This window comes from Anser brachyrhynchus (assembly GCF_964034855.1).
Source record: "Anser brachyrhynchus genome assembly, chromosome: 6".
NCBI lineage: Eukaryota > Metazoa > Chordata > Aves > Anseriformes > Anatidae > Anser > Anser brachyrhynchus.
Genome location: NC_137700.1, coordinates 34,784,135 through 34,810,372, shown reverse-complemented (window position 1 = coordinate 34,810,372; position 26,238 = coordinate 34,784,135). Strand labels below are relative to the sequence as shown.

Below are 26,238 nucleotides of genomic sequence, written 5' to 3'. Positions count from 1 at the left end.
GCCCCTGAGCAGCTGCTCAGTCATGCTCCTGAAGCCATCTACTGGGAAGGTTTTGGTACAATTAAACCTGCTGCAAGACAGGGAGCGCACTCAGAGACCTCTCAGTATCCTTTCAGTTAACCAGTCCTGACTGGTCTTTTGTACTTGAGGGCAATGCGGCCCAAATCAGTTTAAGATGCCCCTCAAACCCTTCTGCCAAAGTAACAGAGAGACAGTTCAGCAGCAGACAAGAAAAGCCAAAGGCTGTAGACGTGGTATTGCTCCTGGGGAAGTGCTTGTGGCACTGCAGAAAACAGAAAATTATTTTCTTTTACTTCTGTAGTCAGGTAAGGATATACAAGGAAAAAATCATGCCCCTATCCTGGGGGTAGCTGGGAAGGGGCAATACCTAGCAGGTTCAGCCAGGTTCAGTCTGCAGAATGAGCAGACTTAATACTTGGAGTATTTTACCCCTTTAGGTAAGGGAGGGAAATAATCTTCCTTCCCCTAGCCCTGCTTATGCTCTCCATTTTCCTTCAGACCTCTCACTAAGAAACACAAACCTTGCACGTCGGCAGCATATATCCCTTGGTAGATCTTACAACTCAGCAAACACCTTTTCTACTCTTTTCCACTTAAATGTATGATATTCTTTGTGCTTTATAAATTTATGTATCTTCAAATGTGCATGTGCATGTCATAAAGGTTTATTTCACCTGTCACACAAGAAGAATTTAAGAGACCAACAGTGAAGGAGCCTGCTAAGAAAACACATGAAATGGGAAGAATCAAGGCTTTCCTGTGCCGGTGGAGCCCTGGTCCCTAGGACATGACTTAAGATCCTTGTTAAGTCTCTTGGCCTTGCATGTCCCCTTCCTATGCTATCAGTATCTTTGCACATCAACCTACTCTGCATAGCAAAATATGAATCTTTCATCAAATATTCCTGGGGAAAAAAATATTCTATGCCCTCTCTACCAAACCTGCTCAATAATTTACACACAACAGCCCCAGTTTCAAAGCAGGATCTTACATACTGTTCAGCCACAAGAAACAGGTATTATATATTGAGTTTATTTTGGCTGCAGTTTTTGTCTGCTTTTGTGTATTCAAAGTTATAATCCTTGGCCAAGCTATTTCATCAAATACCTTAAGGATCTGATCCTTCCCTTACTGAATGGTGGCAGATCTCCCACTAACACCATGAAAACAGGATCAAGCTCTTAATCTTTTATGCAAAGTAGGAATGCATTTTTCCAACTCCTGAACCACAAACACCACCCATGACACTGCATTTTTCTGTTAAACACCTGCTTGTTGTTTAGTATTTTCCCAATGCTGGGTTTTCTATAGCTTACATTTAACTCTTTAAGAAAGAAAGAAAAATGAGGAGAGGAGAGGAGGGGAGGGGAGGGGAGGGGAGGGGAGGGGAGGGGAGGGGAGGGGATTTGTAGGATGCAGACAAAAAACTTATTTTTACAAATAAATTTGGAGGCCAGCATGAGAAGTTTCATAAAAAAAAAAAAAAAAGTAAGACAGCATCACATTAAAGGGAAAAATGTGCCAGATCTTTTCTAAAGTAAATTGGCCTAAGCTCAATTGACTTCAGTGAAGTTATTACACTTTACCTCAGTTTTGGCCCATCTACTAACTGTTCATCTTATCAATAGCAATGGGATTTGAACATATTATGCTTAAATGATGTTGTTTACACAAATATTGGCTGGATTTTGAAATCTAATAACAATTTAATTCATACCTACCCTATCCGAACTGTCAACAATTCAGTATAAATACTAAACGCTGTCTGGAATAAAGAAAAAAGCTGAAAAAACATCTTTTAAAAAAAGTCTCTTGGAATGGCATATGCAAATTTTTCTTACTAGAAAATAGAAATTCAGTTTGGATTGTGAACTCAGTTATAAATCTGGAGTAATATCAATAAAATTATTTTAGATTTTCAGACCAAAGTCTTTCTCTGGACTTTCCAATGTATTAAAAGCAAAACCTTTTTTTTTTTTTTTTATTTTAATCTACATTTATGAAAACTCAGGAAATTGGGCCTGAAAGGAGTTGATCATTCATTTTAAAAGTAGTACATTTTATTATAGCTGATGTTCAAATTACTCACCAAATAGTATTTTATTTCCTTTGATGAATTTTGTTCTGAATGTTTAGTTTAACTAATCAAGCACCCATTGACATTTCCTGGCAAAGGATAGAAACCGTCATAGCATATAAGCAACCCATCCCAGCTGCCTTGGAGTGGTGTCTGCTCGATAGCATATGGGCCCATCCTGTGGCAGTTACAGTCTTCTCACATCTATGGCTACAGAGACAGTCAGAAATACCCAAGGAAACAGAATTTGCCAGTTCAGTAACTTTAAAAAGTTGTCTGAGGACACTTGGAAGAGCAGCAAAATCAAAGAGGAAAATACCCGACAGATGGCTGGTGGCATACTGGGAGTGCCCAGGTATGGCGTACCCCACCTCCATATCACACCACGCTGGAGCAGGAGCTCAATCCCCTGCAACAGCCAAGTTCTCAGGTTTCATTCCTGTCCCCTGTGAAATGGGCTTTCCTATCTCCATCCCACTTCACAGCCTGGCTCTGATTTTCAGCGAGGATAACTGCCCACAGATCTTGCCCACAGTGCTGTCAGCGCTGTGCAGAGGGTGATATAAGGCCTACGTGTTGTTATCATGCAGGAAGTGCTCCACAAACAGTACATCAGCACCGTGAGTGCTGATAATGATTTACCTGGGAAACTGAATCTGTGCAATTTCTCTCCAGCTGTCAGAGGCTTATTTTATCTACCGGAGAAAAATATGACCCTAGGTATTCCAGGTACATCTGTGAAAACTCACATCAAATGCCACTATCTCCGTGCAATCATTCCTGGGTTCTGTGAAGTCTCAGGAATGGGACACGAGGTCACTATCTGCTCCTGTCATACCACCATCCGCCTCATCTCTTCAGAGGACCTTTTCCCACAGCATTATCGTAGCCATCATATCCACCTATTTTCTTGGCATTAAGGAAAAAAGAAGTCAGTCCCTGGGAGCTGTTCTTTCTTCTCCCTTTCACTGTATTTCATGGATAGGTCATGACTATTCTGTGGCCAGCTGCTGGGCTTTTAATCAAGCACCTGGCTCTTCTAAAACTGAAATCATAAAAATAGTCCTTGGACATCTCTTCTGCCTCTTACTAATTGATTCTTTATTTCTATGAATGCTCTTTCAAGGCTTTTTGTATCCAGACAGAAGGGAGCTCCCCTGGGCAGGCTATGGATGCACAGTGAAACCTGGGGCATGTTTGTGTGATGTCTGGTCACTGATGTTACTGCTGTGTCAACTCATTTCTGACAAGAAAGTGAGAGAAAATACCAACCCAGTCCCAAAACATGGCTGTAGCCATCCTTTATATGGCACCTTAGGTCAGTACTTGTCCCTTTTTTGTGTAAATTGGCAGCGTTTAGTGTCTGACTCTGTGAAGACAACAGGATATTCCCTAAAGTCACCCATATTCCCTTAGAATAAAATTAGCAGGGAGGGTGAACAAGGCCTGCAGTGTGCTTTGAAAAGGGAAAGCACAGCTTTGTTTTCATTTGCACTGGTACAATAATTCACCCCAGCTCAGTAAACACCTCCTACCCTTGTTTATACAAAAATAGAGAAGACCCAGCCTGTGTAGGATTTGCACCTGCTCAGCTGCAGAGATGTCAGGTTGGGTGGCACTCGGTCCAAACAGGCTTCTCTGCTCCCCTCCTCTCAGAGCATTCCTAAAATGTCACAGGAGCCTGTATCCTCCTGGTGACTGCAGCATTCCCTCCGAGAACAAAGACACCAGAGGCATGTGGCTGCCTTTGGCAGGACAGCAGGGTTTGTTTCTTTCCTTGTTTGTCTTGTGGAGGCTGTTTCCAAAGTCTTGGATTTAATGCTGAGATCCAATGTCCTTAGGGTATTTACTTACTTACTGGAAAGGGAAGTTTATGTGTATTTTGGGAAAATGTGTTTTGATTTAGTTTGCTTGTTGTTTCTCTTTTAGGTTCTATTTTTTCCAAGTGTTAGAAAAATAAAATGTTGCATTTCAAAAGGTCCTACAACTGTACCAAACATGATCCAGATGCTAGAGTAAGGAAAACATCCACCGCATTAAGCATCCAGCTATGGTTCACTCAGCCACAACTGCCTCACCAGCCTTCTCAGCAGTTCCCTTTGCCCTCAGCCGTAGGAAAATAAAATGCCTGTGCGAAATGATTTGCTGATAAGGTAATAGCAATTCTTCTTCCCAGAATATGCTTGGCAACACAAAAAGCTATTCTGACCGCTGTACTCAGGTTGCTCCTGGCATTAAAAAAGGTTGGGAGCAGGAACCTTTAAGAAGGCGGCACAGCAGAATAGCACCCACCCCAAACAGAAAGCAGCTGTGATGGTGAAGTTATGGGCCATTACCCTTAGGAGCTGCCTGGCACGCTTCTGAGGGCCCTGCCCCAATGTGCCTCTGCTTAGTGATTAAAGAGAGCCAAGTAGGAGGTCATAACTTTAATCACCCTTAAGCGCAACCACAAGAAACACGTGGCAAGCAGAGTGCTTGGGAAGGAGGGAGAGCGAGCTATGTCCCTGTAGAAGGCTCTTATGTACTCTTCATTCATCTAGAGACATCCCAGCGTTGTTTAATTTCATCCCACACTTCTGGAAAGCTGGAGTTCTGATAGCATCCACCCTGACTATTTTACAGAGACAGATAGATGAAAAGTGAAGTTCACTGTGTGCAACCTTCCCTGCCTGGCTCTGTAGCTCCCTGCCTCCAGCTGCAAGCTCAGCAACACGAAGTCCTCAAGCACAGCTAAGCGCTGTGCTGCAGCTGTGCCCAGCAACATAGGAAAACACTTCCACTAACTTTTCCTGTCAGTCTCAGCACTTACGCTGCTGTTGCTCCCCTCCCCAGGAGAGCAGAACTCCCACTCAACCTACAGGAGCCACCTGCTTTCCCCTCAGCAAGCTGCCCATCTTCTCTAATGCATCTCCTTTATAGAGCAGGTTTGGTCCCTCAGCCCTTGCTCACCCTGGTCGGTTTGCATTGTTAGGATAATGAGCTACATTTCAGAAGGATCTTCCCTCCAGATGGATCCAAAGCATTTTGTAAATTGTTAATTAAGCAAGCCAAACTCAGCAGGGAAAGCTCTCCTTAACACTGTACAGCAAATCCCTTTTGGATGTTGGCAAGCAGATATTTCCAACTTAGAGTGGGAAGGCAATATCTGAGTGTATCATAGGTACCAAGTCAGAAAATTTATGATTTCATCTAAACAAGGAGCACTTTAAAAGGGAGGACAGCTCTTTTCTCCCACTGCTCCCATGAAGTAGTTGCTCCAGAATCTCACTGAGCTGCTGGAGATGAATGTCCAGGTTCTTGCCTCCATGTGTCTGCCACCACGTGAGATCAACCTTGCACACCACAGCAGTATGTCACTTATGAAGTGCTGCTGAGACAGAAAAGTCGATGGGGAGTAAGTTAAAATAAATCAGTGAAATGATTTTCTTGTTTTCCAATTTTTCATGCTGTTTGTGGTCTGTCTTTTCCCCATAGATTGAAGACTCCTTCTTATAGGTCCCCACGTCTAGACTTTGAGAAGGTGATGGCAGCCAAAACCCCTGAATCCTACATAAGATTTTGAGACTGAAGAATAAAAATATCAGGAGAAGAAAAAAGATATTTGCAGAGGTAAAACATTCTTGCTCCATTGGCTTTGGTCATGGCATGCAAGTTATGCAAATGAGGATGTTTCCTCAGGTTATTTTCTGACTAATTCTTTGACTTTGCTGTTGGTGAATAAGGCCCAAGCTTACCAAACACTGCTGTTACCTAATACAATTCCATGAACAAAGCCTGCCAGGATGCATGTCCTCATTCAGGCAAGTTTAGGAATCCACCAGATGGAAAAACATAGGCCAAAATATCCATCTACTTATTGCATGGTCACATCTCCTACCACTCCCTATGGCACAATCACATGGACATGTTAGCCAGGAAAAATGAATCAAGGTCATTCAGGTAATACCACACAGCAGAAGAGCAGCAAGAGTACTGCAAGGCAGAGTACAGACATCATTTACCTTTCTAATGCTGAGGATGCTCTCATCCAAACTGTCCCTGACCCAAAAACTGACAGCGTGGAGACAGACCAGGACAAATGGAAGGATTTAGCTGGTATCATAGCCTGGCCACCAAAGTTCAGCTATGGAGATAACCAAAGATGTTTTACCTGTGCCATGAGGTCAAGGACAAGTGGAAGTATTTGCAATATTCCTGTCTAGGAGGAGTTACAACACTGACAGTGCCAAACTGAAACAAGGATCCTTTCATGCCAGGGATGGGGGTTAACTTATGATGTTTCTATCTGATTGTGTTTAACCTCACATTTCCAGGCACACTAAAAAGATATGTCTAAATAGGTAACTTCAGTGTGGAAATTTCCATTTTAAATTAACATCCTTCCAAGAAAGAAAAAAACTTTGGAAAATAGACAGCTGCCCAAAGGCTATCTTATTTGCATAACGAGTGTTCCCATCAAACAGAAAAATTAAAGCCCTCTGAGTTGAAATTTAACATTAGCAACATTCTTGAAAACTGCCCCAGGGTGCAGAAATACGCATAAGTGTTTTTACTCTGGTGCCAGAAGTGATTGTACCTTCAGGAAATGCTTTTTAAACCAGTTTCCGACTCTCACTCAAACTACTTAAATACCTTCTTACAGTTCCCATGCTGGGTTTTGTTACAGATTCCATCACAAATGCTGAATCCCCAAAATTTCACAAACTACATCCTTGGAAAAGCATGGGAAATCATACAGGGATAAGGGACACTAATTTCCAATAGGATCTGCCACAAACCATAGACCCCATACCCATACCTGATGGCTTTCTAAAGTCCCCTTTCTCATTCATATAATAGTGGCATTGTAAATCAGATGCCTGGGATGCTTGAAAAATGGTTAGAATCTTTTTTTGTCTTCTTAAGTTTCTCGCTTTTGTACTGTTAAGCTTTGTATAAATGTAAGGTAAGAAACCTATTCTTCGTGTTTCATTATTGAGAATGCAACCACCACTGTGAAGCCACAATAAGACTTTCTTCAGGCAACAGCCTACTAGATAAATTTAAGTTTATTATTTCTACATACTTCCCATTCTTAAAGAATATTTTCAAATGGTTTTATAATCACCAACTTTTAGAACAAGGTTTTACAATATAAAAGAAAAAATTGTGACTCCTGTCTTATTTCCCTGCAGTATTGTTATTTTTCCAATAAAAAAGTGAATACAAAAAAAAAAATTCTTATTCCTGCAAGGATGAAAAAGAAAAAGAAAACAAATAAAATAGTGGTTTGACTTGCAGTTTACTCAGGATACTCTAAATATAAAGTATAGCCAGTATGAAGAGAAAAAGAAAATGTTTTCCTATGAACCTTGTTGATGAAAAACACATGGTCCTCTTCTTATATTACATCCTTCACTGAAGTGGTACACAGAAATCTGAGCACACAGTGGTCACTTCCACCTTTTGCTTTGTCAGCTACAACAAAATCTAACCTGAATAGGGCCTTTTGCTAAAAACATGGGTTCTTATCTTCCCACAAAACATCTGCTGAATTAGGAAACAGCATCTTTTCACTGGAGGAAAAAAAAAAAAAAGAGTTTTTTACAAACTATAAATATGGATCAAATGTTCTGTTTTCTAGTGGTTCTCCATTCTCTCATTACTAAAATATACTAATTTATTTAACAGTAAGGGTGACCTGGGATAAGAACAATTAACAAAGGGAATTGGTGGTCTCTCTCTTGATGTCTTTTAGTTAAGCCAGTAGATCTAGAAAGTCTGATTTGATGAAGACATGAGCTCCTGGACTCCAGACAGGTGTAATAAGAAGAAATTCTGTGGCTGATGTTATGAAGATCTTAAAGCTCCATTTTGATCTTAAAATCTGCCCTTGATGCCTACACTGTTGTGTTAACTCAGGACTTGCACCAAGCTCAAGCTCTAAACCTTTGGTTCACTTGATGGCTCTGGTCTGAACCTGATGGTCACACAAACAGATAAAAGGGATTGGAAGGAACTGAATTTGCCCTCTAACTGGAATACATGCACAGTACAGAGGATTCATGGAGAAGATCACAGTTTAAGAAAGCCAGAGGCTAGGAAAAGATTTGCCTGCACTTTATAATCAGCTCTGCTAAATAAACAGATCTGCTCCAAACAGACTGTATTACTCATTGATATTCCTTAACCCCGAGAGTTAACATTTCTATCACTTGACTGAGGAGCAAACTTACTGTCCTGTGGACTAGGTGGCCTCTCACACCCCACGAGTAACAGCTGAGAAACGGAGCAGCTGAAGATTGGCAACTATTTCATGTTTATTTCCACAAGATGATTATATAATTATGTGCAGTGAACGGACATGGAAAACAACCACAGCCTGAGCATGCAGAATTTGTGGATAGGCAAAATGATTGCATTTACAAGGTATATTGTTAGTGACACCTAATTTAGTCTGTCAGAGTGGCACTAGGAGGGACTAATTAAAACAAAACCATGTGCTCAGGAAAAACATCGGGGACAGACTTTACCAATCTGCACAGAGCTCACGCCTGTCAGTGTGAACTGTTTCTGCAGTGGTACATTTTACCTTCTTTAAAGCAGAGCCTTTTCCACTAAGATAGCTCTTAGTTTCAAAAGACCAGATCACTGGCACTCACTAATTGCCCAGACTTGATTCCTTGAACAAGTTTAAGATTTTGAGTTTTGAGCCTCTAATCACAATTTTTAAAGTTTTCTTCTGCTTTTCATGGTCCCGGAAATCTATTTCACAAATCTGACAAACAAACAAACTAACAAACTAAAAATAACAGGCAAGATGAGGAGAAGGAGTGGAAAGAGAGATATTGTGGTATTCCCAGCCATGACTGATTGTGGGATCAACTCGCTGTCTGCTTCTTGAATGAAATTAACTCACCACCCCCACCCCACACCCCCCAAAAATAGGTATTTTGCAGGGCATTAAATTCATTCAGCGCAGGGCTGGTGCACAGGGAGAAAGGATGCTCTCAGTATTTTCCAGTATGAACGTCCTTTTGTGGGCATTCTTCACAGTGTCTCTCTCATTCTTATCCACACAACCCTACACCACACAGCCTCTCTCTCTGAGTGATGGTGGAGACAGCAGCCAGCACAGACCACATCTCCAGACTTCCCCTTGCTGAGAACTGGATGAAAACCCTGTAGCTACCTCATAGGAACAGTCTTGTATGCAAGGAAGAGAATACAAGAAATCCCTCAAGCTGAGTGAATTGAAAAGGACTTAAGAAGCATAAATTAATGTTTTTTCAGGTACTTTTGAGCCCTGCCCAAATTTTCAGTTTTATCACATATTCGCATGTTCTGGCATGACAAACACAGTTATAGTGACCAGATCTGACAGGTCACGTTGATGGTCACTTAATGGAGAAAGGTATACATGCTGCTCATCAGGCAGGGAGAGTTCTGCATTGCTGAGGCTGTCATATGCCAAGCACTGGGTATTTCAGCAAATTAGGTGCTTCTTCACCAGAGGCTGTTATTTTGAGGATGCCCTGAAACAGCCTGGTTTAAAATTCACTGAAGTTACAGAACTGCAATACCTCTCATTTCAGTGGGAGTTCATTTAGTGACTGGGCTTCCGTCCACAAATGCATTTCTGACCATTGTCACGCTTGTCTTCACTGTTTCTGGCTGGAGTCAAGTACTGCAGAATGGCTGTTTAGTGTTCACAATAATATGCAGAGAATAAGAATTTGCAGTTACTCATTCTCAGTGGCTAAAATCACCTCAGTTTTGCTATCACCGGTTTGGATGTGGAACCTACTAGGCCTCAGGGAAGACAAATTGTCTCTGCTTTATGATCCTGAGGTTCAGGCAGGCCGCAAACCCAGGAGACAGGACACAAAGCTGCATCCCCAAATCCACTACTTCGCTACATCTATCAGCTATGTGACATTCGGTGATCACTGCCAGCACAGGCTTTGGCCACACAGCAGTTCAGCGGTGGTGAAAGCTCCATGTAAGAGCAGCTGGGTTAGGCCCTAGCAGAGGTAGCTCTGTCCTTCCCTGTGGGCAGACCACCTGGAATGGCAGCAAATAGGCCATGTGTGGTGGTTCATGTTAGGGCAGCAACAAAAACTTCTGGAATTTTCACAGAAAGGTTTTCAGAATTGAAGTATGAAAGAAATTACAACAGAGACAGCTTGGAGCTTAAAGAAGCTGGTCAGCCCACTGCTGGCCTTCTTCCTCAGCTCAACTGCAAAATATTTTTCAAAGTACATCCCCTTCAAATGGTTCCTGCTGGCCCATGTATCCCTTTAGCAAGACAAAACTTGCCTCCCCTGCTGTTTCATTCACACAGTAGTTCAGAATAATGCTATTCCTTGGACAGTTACTGGATCACATTCCTCCACCTTATTCTGGGTGAGAGCTGCACCTAGCAATCTCTCTGGTCAGTTCAATCTGTTGCTTAGACCTCATCAGCCTTGGGTGGTGTTGGTAGGGTTGCTCTAATGAGATTATCTTCCTCTCTCAGAAAGGTAATTCAGTGAAACCAGACAGCTCTCATAGTAGTCAATGGTCTTGGAAAGACTCTACAGCCACTCATCTATCCACCAGCCGCACTGGCTCTGTAAGACCTGCCCATGCTTTCCTGATGCAATTCACTCAGTGAAGTAAGTTTGTATCCAAACCCAAATGATTCACCATGTTTCTGGCTCAAGGAACTTAGTTTTAAAGCTGGAGAAAATAGAACAGGCTGAGATGAACATATATACGTTCAATTTTGTCACTGCTCCTGGCATCCTGAGGCTTTTTGATTCCCTGATCTTTCATTTTTGACATGGCATGCTGTCAAAATCTGAAAATGTGGGAAATGCCATCAGCAGATAGCAAGGTCCCTGGAGGTCAGTATAGGAGGCGGGTATAAAACATACTCATCCAGGTAACAAGCCCTCACTTCCAGCCTGACGGGGCAGTGGCTGTTTTCAGAGCAACACAGTTTTTATTCATCTTGAGATGGTTTTCACAGAGGCAGGAGGTGAGCTGTCTTAGAATAATTGTCAGAAGCTGCTGTACAATTGCACCACACCACCCTCAGTCAGATAAATCACTTTTGGGGGAAGAGGTTCATAACAATCTCAGACATGCCTAATGGTTCCACCACAAGTCTCTGGGCAAAGCCTAGGACCATAAATAAAATGAAATCATTACATAAAATTATTTGTACTACTACAGGGCTTGAGATCCCCAGCTGAAATGAGACCTTACTTTCTAGCAGGTGCTGTGCAAAGCCAGCCAGAGCTAGCTCCTGCCTGAAGTATTTGTCATCTCAGCAGAAAGGAGGAGGGCAGAGGGGGCACTTGCTCCTTCTCTTGCCACAGGCTTGGGGCAGGAGGAGATCTGGGGCCAGCCGAGGCCAGCACATAGGGCAGCAGAGAGCAGAGGTTTTGCAATACCACATGAAGCAGGTAATTTGCTGAGCCTTATTTTTATCATTGTCATTATTAAATACATTACCAGAGCCTCCTCAAGCAGCGCAAAGCAAGATAATCTCCTCAAGCTATGCTTCAAGAGGCATATTATACCCCCCACCAAACTTATTGATTTAAGTGAAGTATGCATGCTATCTTTACTCTATGGTTTTCAAGGCTCATGAATGCTATTGTAATTGTTTTCATAACACAGATCAATAAGTACAGTCAAAACAGGCCCTGCCTGCCACAGGGGACAGGGATTAAGAATGACTGGGTAACAGCTATTTCAAGAGATCTTTCTGCCCAACAAACAAAGGGAGCTTGCTTTAAGCTCTCACCTTCCTGGGAAAAAAAATCTTATTTGTAACTCAGTCCTTGAACTGGTTTTGAATCAGAAGATAGCAAGAGCTTTCACTTGGAATTAGGAAATTGTGTTAACCTGGCTTTTTTTTTTTTTTTTTTTAAGTTCTAAATCTTAAAGTATTTGAAAATTATCCTTAAGAAAATTATCCATATTTAAAAACATCCCACCCCCTCGCTGGTGGTGAGTTTCATGTATCACCTGGATGCAGAGCTCTGCCTAATACTCCACAAAGCTCCTCGTGCAGGTGAAACTTGTATCCACTTCACTAATGGACCATTTGCAGCACAAAAGATACCAAATACCAATAAAATAAATGAAAAATCCTCCCTTCTTGCTACATTGGAGAACTCTCTGACTGCGTTTGTTGCTTGCTCCAAGATGAAATATGCCTTGTTATTTATGCAGCAAACTAGCATATTTCTGAAGACATAAATACAAATATCAAGGTGAAACACTGAGGAGTTTATTAGCTTAGTTATTAAGAGCTCTTTACACTTAACAACCTAAAGCATACACAAGGCAATTTGTAATCAGCACTTTTCAAGCTCTGAATAATCCCTTCCTTAAGCAAGCTCTCCTGCTTCCTTGAAAACATCTTTCATATCTTCAATCCTTCAGCGAGGAAAGCCACATTCATTAAAACAACTTCTTAGCAGTGCTTTTCTCTCTTCCCCTCATTCCTTAATGTCTCCCATTCTTGACTGAGTTAATTAATTTGAAAGACATTTGGAGCTGCAGAGCCTCCTGGCAGGGCAAGGCTCAGCCCAGGGAGAACATTTCAGGCAGATGGGATCCAGCAGGGTAAGGGACCAGCGTGACACAGGGATGTGACCACTAGCACAGCAGCAGACCTTTTAGCGGGAGCCCAGGATGCTTGTTACTCTTTCCCAGTTGCACTTTCTGCTCTGATCAGAGATCTCCTCCCTCTCCAGGCATCTCCTCTCTCACCCAGGCTGCATTCCCCATCTCTGTTTAACACAGCATCTCTCACTTTCACCCATCCCCTCGTGCTCTGCTGATCATTGTGGTACTTGAGTACCTTCTCCCTTATCACTAGTCTTTCTTTCTCCCTTTCCTTTAGCTTTATTGGTTTTCTCTCCTTTCAACATAACCCAAGTTGAAAAATACTGCTGCTGCTAACTAACATTTATGAGATGGCACCGTGCTTATTCAAGCCTTGCACACACATCAGATAGTCTAGGTTAATACATTTTTACCATGTTGCTGAGGGGCTGCAATACATCATTTCAAAGCAAACTAACAGTATGCAGTGCACCTAAAGATATCTCACAGCAAGTAAACGGACCTACAATGTTTTGCAATGACCATGCAAGTGAGACACCTTCTGGTAAGGGTAACATGGAACAGAGAGAGAGTTTACAAATAACACTTCTTTTACGTAATCCATGAAAACATACCCAAGACAAAGATGACTGAGATCACAGAAACAAAATGCATGTTCAGACATAAATCCTGAAAATCTGTGCCATTTTTTCAGATCTACCTTTCCTCCGAAAATCATAATGTAGGCAATTCAAATTATTTCCCTGTCCATTTAAATGGCAAGTCTCTCTTTTTCTGAATGTTCCTTAAGTTTATCTCAAATTCAAAAGGTAAAGAATATGTGTCTGAAATACCCACCTGATAGCTTTCAGGATAGCTACAACACCATTTGGCACAACAAGATGTTCTGTGACCTCTCCTGTAAGCTTTGCATTTGCTCTTTCTTGGTGTTGTTTCCATTAATCTCAAATAAATAATATTAGACTGAGAGCATATGGTGAATCTAAGAACCTAATACAGACAGCCAATTCAATTACTGTCAGTAGAAGGGGTGGCTTTGCAAGAAGACAATGAGAGAGGTAATCAGTAAACAGATGAGATATTAACTGTAGCTACTGTGGGCCAGACTAAGGATCTGTCCCTTGCCAAAAGGCACAAACAGAGCTATACCAGGGAATGCTCTGGGCAGCACCTTGTTTGCCTTGGCACAACAATGCAACACCAAAAGGTCATGCTGTAACACATAGCTACTTTGAGTGTTTTTCAAAGCTGTAAGCTTGCCAGCCTTTTATGAGCACACGTTCTGAGGATGGGGAAGAAAGAGACCCTAAAATTTTGTTCTGAAATCAGGCAGTATTTCCCAAATTTGCTATGAGTAAAAATATTTTCATGAATTAATTTAGATTTTGAAGGAATGATCTTTAAAAAAAATAAAATAATTCCAATCCGAATATTTTGGTAGGGTGCTAATGCAAAAGCTCAGCTTAAAAGTGTCATCAGTATAAACTAAAAGGACTGCTAAAACAGATCCTCATTCTTACATTTCTACTGCCAACACAGATCAAATAGAATCATGCTGTCAGCAGTGTGGAAAAAAAAAAGAGAGAGAGAGAGAAAAAAAAAAAAAGAAATTGGTATCAAAAATCCAATCCTAAGCAGCCAAAATACAGAATACATTATTCAAATAGAAGCTGATACATACATAGCATCACAATCAGAATCATTTTAATTCATTTGACAAGATCTTGAACTATTAGAAAAAACTAGTTCAGTGGATAGGAAGTTCCAAAACACATACCAGCTTCCTAACCTCTCATAAACTCCTCCTAACTTCATGCACATATTACACAGACTGGAAGAGTCTATTCAACAGATCGCAAGCAGGAAAAGAAGAGATTCTGACACACAGCTCACGTTTATGGACGTGACTGAAACAAGACCTCCCTTGCACTGCAGTTGGATGACTGAGTCATATGATCCCTATTTGTATTCTCAGGGTCTTGGAGACCACTGGACCTGAATGCAGGAAAGAATTTTATCCTTCTTCAGATTAATTGGAATTTTGTGCAGACAAAAGGAAGAACAACACTTACCTTTTTCTGCAGCATAGGACATTTTTTCATAAGTATTTTCTACCCATTTTTCCCCCGCAGTAGTTTTAAAGCATTCTTAGCTTTGATGGCATCTTTTTTCTTTGCTGGTGGTATCTGCTTGGAGATTAATGCCTAGGTAATAGAATACTACACAAAACCATCAGAAAGCAAATTAAAATGATCTAATACTCCTTTCTGGCTTTACATTTTTTGAAACCATTAGAAAAAAGAGACAGAAGCATACCTGTGCCATTGTAAAGAAAAATCCTCTGATCTTTAAGCTGGTTGTGATTCCTGGAGACTTATACAATGGTTGATGAATGTCAGGAGAAGATTGCATTGTGTGTCTGGGGACTTCGCTGGAGCACAACTCGCTGGAACTTCAACAGCCTTCACTACAAAAAGCCCTCGTGTCTAAGGTGGCTTCCCTTAAAGGGAATAATGCAGTCCCTTAAAGGGATAATGCAGTGAGGGGAGTTATTTGCAGCCTTAAACTTGGACGGATACTTCGGCGTTCTGCAGGAGCAGGGGAAAAGCTTAGAGCACTACAGATGGGATTAAAGATAACTCCTGCTTTATAAAAGAAAAGGTGGCTGGTAAAACCTTCTCTGCTTTCCTCTTCTCCACTAACAATTTTTCCTTTTGTAGCAAAGATCACGAAGGTCAGACTACAAAATGTTGGGTGGAACAGCCTGTTGTGGGTCTCATGTTGCCCAGAGAAAGGCCGTCTGAACTTTTATTCTTCAGAGATTTGACAGTTCAGCCAAAGGGTGTTTTTTTCCCTTTCCTTTTAGAAAAAAAAGTGTTTGTTTTCCACAGGAAAAATATGAACGGAATTTTTGTAAGAAAACCAATTCTTTATAGATTTCTTTTGGCTGAAGCAATAAGTTACTGAAGCTTGGGTTTCTGGCAAGAAGCCGAATTATTTTCTGGGAATTAATAACAGGTAACACCATGGGAACAGCTCCAGTGCAAATCCCTCCTCCCGATGTACGGGTCTTTGGGAGATGGGCAGAGCACGTTCCCCACTCCCACAAACGAGGGGAACTTGGATCGTTTCATTCCTGTCATTCTTGCCCTCTAAATACACTCACAGGCTGAAAACTTCACAGGAAAAGAAAAAAATAAAATAAGAGCTAAGCCAATAATTTTTTTACCCTCCTTGGTGCTGCAAAAGTGAAAGACTGCTCTTCTGGCTGGTCTGCAGCCCCGCAGACAACACAAGAGGGCTCTGTGGCTGCACTCAGGCAGCCCCACCACACACCAGTCCTCTCAGCGATGGATTTCTCCTGACCTGGTCCTTCTGAACCAGCCGCCACTGCTGGCTGCTTGCTGGTGGCACCCCTCCTCCCTGAAATCTCCCCTCCCCAGCCACCTCCAGCTGCTCCCACCTCTCCATGCAGCTTGGTTTGGGAACCAGCATGCCCCCTCACAGCATTAGCTGGAAAAATGAGCTGGCGTGGGACAGTAGAGCAGGCAGCAGGCCTGCCCAGAGGATGATATGCTTCACAGACAGAGAAACATGCTGTATGTTAAGTGCTTGCCCTGGTTTTCAAGTTGCTTGTATTTTTCTAAAGAACCTCAGAGCAGACAAATGTTTCATTTTAGCTGCTCCTCTCCTGAGATCATTAACGCTTTGGCTGCGGGCAGAGCCCACTACGTGGCTGGCATCTGCGGTGCATGACCAGGAACAGTCCCTCCTGGGTCTGATCCTTGTCCCCATTCCCACCAGTGCCCTATCACACCCTTGGGTTTCTCCCTGGTGCTTCAGTCACTGCAGGAGCCACAGCCTGAGCAGGAACAGGGCAGGGCCTTCATCTTCACGCGTCTGCCACCATAGCTCAGCTGATTTTTCTGAGATCTTTCCAGACACCTCGGTTCTTAGGGATTTTTGCCTCTTTGCTATGATCATTCACGCCCTGCCTTGGCCAAGGAGGGACACTGGGTCTGGGATCTGGGCACATCCCTGAGAAGGGCTGGACACACAACTGGGCATGTCTGTCACGTAGGACTGGACATCGGTGAGGGCCTTGTTTCATTGTTTGTGCTCCTGGCCAGTCCGCTCTCCTTGTTGTAACCGGTTTTGGGTTCTGGGCGTATACAAAGAGAGAAAATACCACACTGGGTTCATCCATCCTATCTGACTCTTTCAGGGCGTTCAGGAGATCTCGCCACACCTCAAGGTTTGGGTTAATTTCTGGCAGAGGTAACCTGGCTAGAAGGTCAGACAGCAGCAGGAAGGCTGCAGGGCACTTCCAATGAAGACGTGCACTGAATTCTGCATGGCAAAAATAAAAAATAAAAATTTGCCCACTTCTCACTGACCAGTCTGGGACAGCACAGTGGTGAGTTGTTCCTGGGAAAATCTCATCTCAGTGGGATTTGTTCCAGTGAGAATGATCTTCCCTCCTCACCTAGGAGCTCTGACGTTCACTGAGGGATGTACACAGCCCCAGGTACATCAGGCAGCTGCTGACAGCGTCACAGCTTTGTCATTGATGGGTTTTTCCCAGTACCTTCGAAAGTGTCACAGACACCCAATAGTCTTGATGTGAATTCTCTCCTCAGAAAGCCTGCTGCACAGCCATGTCTCTTGCCTCGCTAATCGGTCTTGCACATATATGGCATTGTTTCCAAACTCTTTCCTTTACTTACTGCTCTTTTCTTTGGTGCCAAAGAAAATGCCAACCTGAAAAAAAATAAAAAATAAAAAATAAATAAATAAATAAAATAAATGCCCCGAGTAGAAGCTAAAAGTCCCTGGACCATCTCCTTGGAGTATAGGTTAGAGAGCATCATTGCATTAACTGTCAAAGTTCGTCAAAATCTCTTGGCCTGCCCCAGTGTAAGAATTTTAACCACCCCATGTCAATGACTGCGCAACCCAAGCACCATACAACAGCACCTTGACTCAGACCGTGCGCATACATCTGGCCAGTCACGCAAGAGCAGCAGAAGCCTGCAGTGAGGAGAGTTAAAGCTCTAACATCCTCAAAGGACAGACAGACCATAACCACAGGGCAGGGCGTGCCTCTGTAAATACACTTCAACTTTTGCACTGCACATCTGGCAAGAGGATCACTGGAACTGCTGCACTGCTAGGACACGTGCATCCTTCTTGCAGTCCACAGCATCCACTAAAACTGTCCAGCAGGTCCCTGAGATTTGAGGTCAAGGGGTATGTTTGCCCTCTGCCAGCAGGTGACCAGTGCAGAGACTGGTGCAGCTGGAGGAAAGAAAGGCCTGACCCCTCTGCAGACACATTCCCAGTCAGCCAAGTCTCCAGGTGGCAGATCAGAGGAGCCAGCTACACTGATGTAAATTAGACCTGTTTTCTCGCTCTTGCACACAAATACAAGCTACAGATGACAGAAGACATGCTGGAAGCTGCTATTTATGAGGAGCAGCTTAACACAGATGACTTATGGAGCAAATGGAAACCAAGGCTCAGACTGAGACCCCAGATAAGTGAGGCAGGGGGGCAGTCAGTGATTTCTGCATACATCTCAGTGCATGCTGATGAGAAAAATGCTGAGGCCAGCTCAAGGCTATCAGGAGCAGAGGCAGCATTGAAGTGTCTGGAAACAGCCTGCTGTAGGACAGCAAGGGGAGACATGGGACTGCAATGGGATACAGGGAGGGACTGGGGAGCCTCCCGTGGCTAACCTGCCAAGAGAAAGGCAAACATTTTGTCCTTGCCTAAGCTCCAGCCCAGCCAAGATCCTCACAAATATTTCCAGACTGCAAGAGGAAAAGCGAATATCTGGGGGTAGAGTAGGTTTGCTCAAAGCCCAAGAGTCTGAGCAAAAGGTGATTGTCCTCATGAACAGAGCCAAGCGCACAGCCCTTGCCACCCCCCGGGCCCAGCAGGTGTCCTTAGGCATGGAGGCATTTGGACAGAAAAAGCCTGCAAGAAGCAGTAGGTCCTTGCACATGCATGGAGAACAGCAATGGAGCTCCCTTTCCAGAGCAACAGCAGATAGGAAATCCCTGCCCCAAGGAACTGAGACCCCACAACCTACCCTCCCCACAGGCACGGCCTCCACAGCTCCCGACGCCACGTCCATGACAGAGCTCTGCCTGCAAGAGACAATTCCATTTCAGTGCAACAGATTCAAACTCTAATTGAGTTTTGCCATTTAAATCAGGGCAGGAGCAGCTCTGCCAGCCTGCAGCCAAGAGAGCTATTTTTGAAGAGAATTGTGAAACTGGCCAGGAAGTCAAATATGACATTTTTAAACCGTTTTTAAGTCTGTGTGTGTATGTGTGTGTATATGCAGGTGTGTGCATTTCCTTCTGCAGGCAAGAAACAATTACTCCCTGTGCACAAGAGGAGCCTGGGTTACTTTAATTGTGCGGCTGCTAAGACGGCTTCTTTGTGGCTGTTGAAAAACAAAGGAAAAAAATCTTCAGCTTATGTGTGTTTCCCTGCTTTACGTGACTCACCGCAATGGAAAAAACCTTTTGCTTCTTCTCTTCTTTTCGCCCCGTCTCGTCCCAGACACCATCTATCTTCATGCCAGTCCACAGCTGCTTACATGGTGCTGCTCGCTCCTTTATGTTCCTTAATTCAAGTACATAGTCCAGAGGTTATTTGGAATATAGCTTATTCCCCTCTCTCTGTGTAGCACAAAGAAAGACTTTTAGCATGAAGACATCAGATTAGGACTCAGATCTGGCTTTTATAGTCAGTACCAATTCAAATTTCTGGCATGACTCAGTTATTCCCCCTCTATTTGGGCAAAAGTGCAATAAAACTTTGTCTTTCATCCTGTTCTCTCTCCAGTCAAAGTCCAAGGTGTTTTCTCTTCAGCAGTATTTAGTACAATGAGCCCCCATTACACTTCCATCACAAATTACATCATAAACCTATATTTTCTATCATTTTCTTATATTTTATTCTAAGTACTCTACGCTTTTACAGAGCTAAGTGAACTCCTTGGTAGATACTTTGATGTCTATTTTAACAGGCCTTTGCAGTTAAATCAGTGTAAGGAATAAAAGTCAATACACGCATACTGAGGTAGTTTCAATTTCATTGATTTTTTTCAGTAAGGAAATAGTCATGAGAGTATTTTGCTGTTTTTTACCTTCTTATAGATAGAACGACTCGCATGTTTTGAAGATTCAAATACTTTAACAAACGTGTTTTTCCTAGGAAAAAACATGTTTGTATAAAAGCTTGCATTTTGGTGAAGAAAAATTAACATGCGTCCAATCATAATTTTGTGTTGCAAACAAATATTCTTAGCTACTGTAGAGTCTTGCTTTGAATTTCTCTCAAAACAGTATTCAGGATTTGTCTGTTCGTAATGGCCTTGACGGTGCTTGATACTACGTAATGTGTTTCTGGGCCTGCCATCCAGCCAGTTTCTGAGCTACCTCAAGGAGAGAGGACTCCATGGCTGAGCTTCTGTTTTCATGAAGCACAGCAGAAAAACCAGGCTCCTTGAGGTAGCTGAGATGTGAAATTGGTCCATGTTTTATGCCAAATGTAGTTGATAGCTTAGCTGAAAATTGAATTGTTTTTAGAAGAGAAAGCAAAGTGGGCAAAAGTCAATGGGAATACTCTTTTTGGCATCCCTGGGCCTTGGAGCACCTCTTTGAAGACTGACTTTTCAAGAGGAGAGCTGTAATGTTGAACTAGGCCTTGAAATTACTTCCTTGGTCTAAACTCTTAAATATTTTACAGTCACGTTAAAGAGGAAGACTGACTGCCACACTTAGCCCTTCTAAGCCATTTTTCTGAAGAGATGTGAAAGAGCAGAGAACAGCTTATATTGATGTAGACTTATTTGGAGATCTGGAAAAAAATGATGCATGTTTCTGGATCTGGCCAACATTGCTCAGAGCTCAAACATACCAGAAGTTATCAAAGATTACCAAACCTGTTTGTCACTTGAGCCACAGTAAATGTCCACACTCATAGCTGATGGCACCAACAAGACGCAACGTGGTTTGCTGACATCCTGGGGAGAGCCCAGCCAAAGGCCATCAGCATGACTGGGTGCTGAAGCACATGCTGCATGCAGAGATGCTGAAAGCACTGGGGACGTTCAGACTGGGGTGAGAAAGCTAAGGAGATGTTTGTTGTCTTCTAGTACCTGAAAGGAGATTATGGAAAAGAAGCCAAGCTCCTCCTGTAGAAACATAATGAAAGGATGGGGGACAGCAATCACAAAGACATGGGATAAAAATCATCACCAGGAAAGAGGTTAAGCACTGAAACAATGGACCAGAGAGTCTATGGACTCTCCACCCTCAGCCCAAATCCCTGAGCAATTTGGTGTTGATCCTGTTTTGGGTAGGAGGATGGACTGAATGACCTCCAGAGGTCTCTTCCAGCCTGAAACGTTCCTTGCATCTGTGGCTCACAAGGATTCAGCATACCTCGCATTACTTCAGGCTAAGACTGCGTGTCCAGATATTGAGGTTTAGAGATGCACAGGAACTCAGTGAGCTCAGAAAAGGGTCTGAAAACTTTGATTGAAGATTCTTTCAGCTGGCACTGAAGTTTCAGTAACATTCTTGAATTAACTATATAACTAATTAATGCCAGTGCTCTTACTGACAGTATTTGAACATTTCAGACTATGAGCATTTTTAAACAAGCAGAAAATTTCAGAGTCTGTAGTTGACTTGACAGTTTCTCTGTTAGCAAAGCTATGCTTCCTAAACATGCAGGACTTTTTTCACAGAAGTATAGTCTGGATACATTAGTATATTTTACTCTTGAGAGGTATTACTAACAGATGTGTATATTAGTTAAGGATATATTTTGAGACAAAATGCTAATTTTTCACAGTAGTTTGTGATATCACATGAAGCAACAAATGCTAGATAACCATGGATTTATTTCAGAAAAGTGAATATTAAAAGTATATATATGTGATATTACAAATGTATCTGCTTGAAAAGCCTCTTTTAGATATAGAGCACTCTTCCTTTGCATTTGCTGCTTTGTCAATAATTTATCTGCAATTAATTACTGAGATACTATTTTTCTAAATATAAGTAAAATCTTGACAGCACAAAGCATGGAATCATAAATCCAGTGTTGAAATGTTCAAGCAGAGACTGAGAAGAAAAGAATTCTTATTAGTATACAAATAGATGAGATAATGTTAAAGGGAATATGCTGCTCAGGAAGCATTTTTACAAATGTTATTTTTTAAGTGTTCTACAGGATAGAAGTCCCTTTTTAATAGTGGCATTTAAAAATGTCATTAAGGTCTTAATCCTCTAATGTGCCACGTGTGGGTGGCTGCTGTCCATATGCTGACTGAGGTCAGGGAAGAGGTGGACTTCGTGAGGGATGGGAGTATCTCAGCTGAGCATCACACTGGCTTACAGATCCTGCCTGCCTCAAACCCCAAAGACAACAGAGAAGATTTTCAGCAAAGTGGAGTGTGAAGAATTCAGAAAAATGAATGGGAAGAAACATCTGAAGAGCATTACTTTCACCAACAAACTCCGATTTCTAAGGGTTCTGTATCACTGGCTAGCAAAGGGAGGGTCAGAGGTCTCAAGTAACCAATAAGCACTTTTTATATTAATGTATGTTGAATTTATGATGATACTAATACATATTTAAAGAACTTACCTACCTTTAGCTGAACTGAAGAAATTCAAAGCTACTGTGCTTCTAGCATCTTGCACTGCAAAATAAAAAGGTTTATCTTAAACAACTTTTGCTGGAAATGGTCCGTGCAGGAAGCTGTCTCCTCTCACATGGGAGATGATAATTTCATTGCTTGCAACTATCTGACCATAAATTTAAGGAAATCCTAGTGGACTTCAAAAGAAATGTTGCATTGCACTTTTGTGCCAAGGCAGTGGATAAAACTTGAAGAAGGAAAATCCTCATTAAAACATTCATTAAAACGAAAGTGCTGCAAATTCCACCTGATACCCTACATCCGTGGCCCAGTCTAATCAAGTGTGGACAGTATCTAAATCTCAGGAAACTAGAGATGGCTGAGAGTGAATGTCATGTTGGCAATAACAAAAAAAAAAAAAAAAAAAGAGCTATTCACTTTGCAGACTATTTTGTTGTTGTTTATTTGTTCTGGTCTTTTCTCCACATACAAACAGAATGCTTGAAGTCAACCAATGAAGTCATTGTAATGGAGTTCAGCAAGCTTTGTTTCAAACACAGAAAGTTTACATTATAGCTAGGGCTCTCAGCATAAATAAATATATAAAAGCATACCTGAAGGACCTAAGTGCTGTATAATCTTTGAAGAAGAAAATTTTTGGCAATACACTATAAAGAATGAGTACTGGAAGACAAATAGGTGTACCAGTACAAGTCATTATCAGTTTAATTATCAGAATCCAGCTGACACAAAACTCAAGTCAAGCAAATAACGTAAGCTTCCCAGAGTATACATCTGCATATGGGGTTCATCCTAAAAGTCACTAGAGTGATTGACTCATGGATATCCTGATGTCTGTTAATTACCTCTTTTCCCAAAGAGGAGACAGACATTTGCAACTGGGATACTCATTGCTTAGATTTTGGTTGGAAGATGAAAAGAAAATTGGGATGAATGGAAGGTTCAGCAAAATAAGTATTATATGTCACTGGCCTGCACATCTACCACTGCTCTACATTAGTGATTTAGTGGGTAAAGCCCAAAAGAACTCAGGAATCCTTGATCCTACCTCTGGTTTTAGCATTAACATCTTTGTTAGAGTTAGCAGGCACTGTAACCTAGACATATAAGTACTGACATTTGAAATTATTGATGCTATTTTACCTGTCAATGCTACTTTACAGTTGATATCAATGTAAGAAATAAAACCTGGTCTACATAGACTGAGCTACTTGAAGAATGACAAAGAGAAGCTGGGAATGTGCTGGGAACCTGAGAGAGAAGTTATTTCTGTGTTTCTGGATAATATGAGAACATTCAAAGTCACCTCTCTTCATACATCGTTTTCACTCCTGCTCCAATTTCCACCTTCCTGTTGAAAGATTTCTTGAGCTTGACTACCCCAAAAAATATGGGAAAAAATCTGAAAATTACGTACTGAAGTTAGTCATCTATGTTTTCTCTTTTGTCAATGGAGAGACATCCTTACTACTTCTCCCCATGGCAGTCTGGAGGCAAACTGGCAACATGATGTTGAAACTCTCAAATTTTCCACACATTTTCACTCGTATCAAAGGTGGCACAAGCTATGCATTATACAGATTTGGGGTCTGTAACGAAGGAGGCCCCCAGCTATATATCCCTGATGTGCTGCAAAACAGCAATGCAACAAGACGTCCACCAAAATAGCCTGAAACTAGTGCTGGATTGAAAAGGAGTAAATAGGAGAAAGCAACAACAGAAGCAGAAGAAAAAAAATATATATATAAAGAAAAATAAACAAAGAAGGAAAAAAAGGAAAGGAATGGAAAAAGAGAAAAGGAACTCAGCAGAACTTCTGAGTCTGAGTCATTCTTTTAATAAAACTTTCTGTAAAGTTCAAAAACGCAACTGCATTTTTATCTCTGAGCCTGAAAAGATGAAAGGAGCAAGGAGCAGAAAGGTTGTAACTTTCATGTTTATACACAAATACTCCGAAAGAACCTGCCTCTGCCTCACACCTTCATTCAGTACTTAGAAGTGCAAACACAAATTAAGCAGACTCTTTGAAGTCCTCAGCTATGCAGAAGCCCTGGCAGAACAAGGAGTTCTGAGCTGAGGCAGAGGAAGAAAGGTACACACAATGTTGGAGAAGGATTACGAGAAGGAGACACAGGCAGAAGAGATGTGTATTTTAGTCCTCTGAATTTTCTTTGTACCAGGAGCCACATTGAATGCACAGGGGAATTTGGCATGGAAGGACAAGAGAGTCCCTGTCCTGGCTTGGCAGCACTTCACAGGCCTCTCTGACAAACACCGCTTGCACCATGCTCATATCAAACCCACTTGGTGAGAGCCCACTTCCCAGGGCTGAAGACTGTGGGAGGATGCAGCAGGCAGGTAGATGGCAAGAAGAAGAGCTTCTGCTCATCATTATCAATGCTGCTGTGCACAGGAGGAAATGTGGCTGCAATCTAAATGCCAGTGGCATCAGTTGCTCAGCTGGAGGTACCAGACACCCTCAAGAGCAGCTCATGCTGGGCAAGGTGCCAGAGGCCTAGCAATCCTCCCATAAACCCACACCTTCAGCAGCTGGGCCCCATGGTGTCCCAAAAGAGTCCTCTGAACAAGAAAGCTCAAAATGCATGGGATTCAACGCACACTCTCCATTCCTCAACTGTCTCCATGGGCCACTGTCCATCCCATCCTTACTTCAGCCCCTCTGGCCATGTTGCTCTGTCTTCTTCAATTAGATGGTTTGACATCAGCTATTCTATACCACTGCTCCAGTCCTGCACAGTCTAGACAGACTTCAACAAGAGTCCTACTGAGCTTTCAATGAGAGTCAATACAAGAGAACTAGAGGACAAGGAGTTAACCTCTGATCAGTGGAGAAATGCCACAAATACCCAGTTTTATAGAAGAGAATGTCAAATACCAGTAGTGCTACCGATGCAAGAATCAAAACACTGTATCCCAGATGGAAAGCTAAAACAGAATCCTTCAGAAAGTGAGTTCTTGTACTTGTTTTTGGAGCCTGAGGGTTCCTTGTTTTGTGTACAGAAAGGCGATATTGACTTTGGCAGCACAGTGTACACCCTGCAGGGCTCTGAGTCTCTTCCTGCTACCCCTAGTTTGCTTCTTCCATAAACTCCTCTTAGGAATGAAAGATCTTTATTAAAAAAAAAAAAATCCACTTAATGAATTTTCTCACATATGTCCAAGAGCGAAAAGAAAATGCTTAACCTCTGACCTCAAGGCTAAATTACAACATGGTAAGCGATGAGAAGCCACTGCTTATTGTTTGCTTTAAGAACAGCAATAATGTCGCCATTTTAGATGACCTGCTGGGTTTAGCAGTGAAGCGTTTTTTCTTGGTGGAATCAAATAGTTAGGGTTTTTTCCCCTCAGGTTCCCTTGCAAATGCAAGTCTGCAGATTCCTGCTGATGTCCCAGATGTTACTGTTAAAACATATGGTTGTATATACATATATGATAGTTTTTATATTTTAATATATATATACATGCAAATATAATCTATATTTATATAAGAATATATCTATGACTATGTGTGTACAAATATATGGTAGAAAAACACAATCCAAGTTTTCTTCCCAAAAGCAATTATTTGTGCTTAAGTTGGCTGTCTTCTACTGGTACCCATCTCTGGAGTATATGGACAATTTAACACCATGTTTATCCAGTTCCTCAGGTCCCAGAAGGAGTCTTTCTTTGTATTTCTTTGTTTTTCTTTTTGAGGCCTATTGTGAAAAGTTCATTGCTTTACTGCTAATAGATCAATGAGCTTCAGACAGGAATGCTATGCCCAATGACAGGTTAAATACCCTTGCAGTCAACAACTCTGTAGAAGACTTTAATCTCTAAA

At 42.0% G+C, this 26,238-nt stretch overlaps 1 protein-coding gene across 1 annotated transcript in view; it reads right to left on the bottom strand.

Moving 5' to 3' along the window:
* Positions 1-1,988: 1,988 nt before the first annotated feature.
* The window catches only part of LOC308197237 (uncharacterized protein), a 62,089-nt gene continuing 37,839 nt past the window's right edge, over positions 1,989-26,238 (bottom strand). Inside the window, exons 16-21 of the mRNA XM_080597403.1 lie at positions 22,383-22,433; positions 20,664-21,187; positions 19,222-19,339; positions 18,798-18,855; positions 17,431-17,464; positions 1,989-17,053 (exon numbers count right to left, since the gene is read on the bottom strand). Of these exons, the coding sequence (XP_080453529.1) occupies positions 16,617-17,053; positions 17,431-17,464; positions 18,798-18,855; positions 19,222-19,283 (591 nt within the window). The 5' untranslated portion in view covers positions 19,284-19,339; positions 20,664-21,187; positions 22,383-22,433 and the 3' untranslated portion in view covers positions 1,989-16,616. The remainder of the gene's footprint in view (positions 17,054-17,430; positions 17,465-18,797; positions 18,856-19,221; positions 19,340-20,663; positions 21,188-22,382; positions 22,434-26,238) is intronic.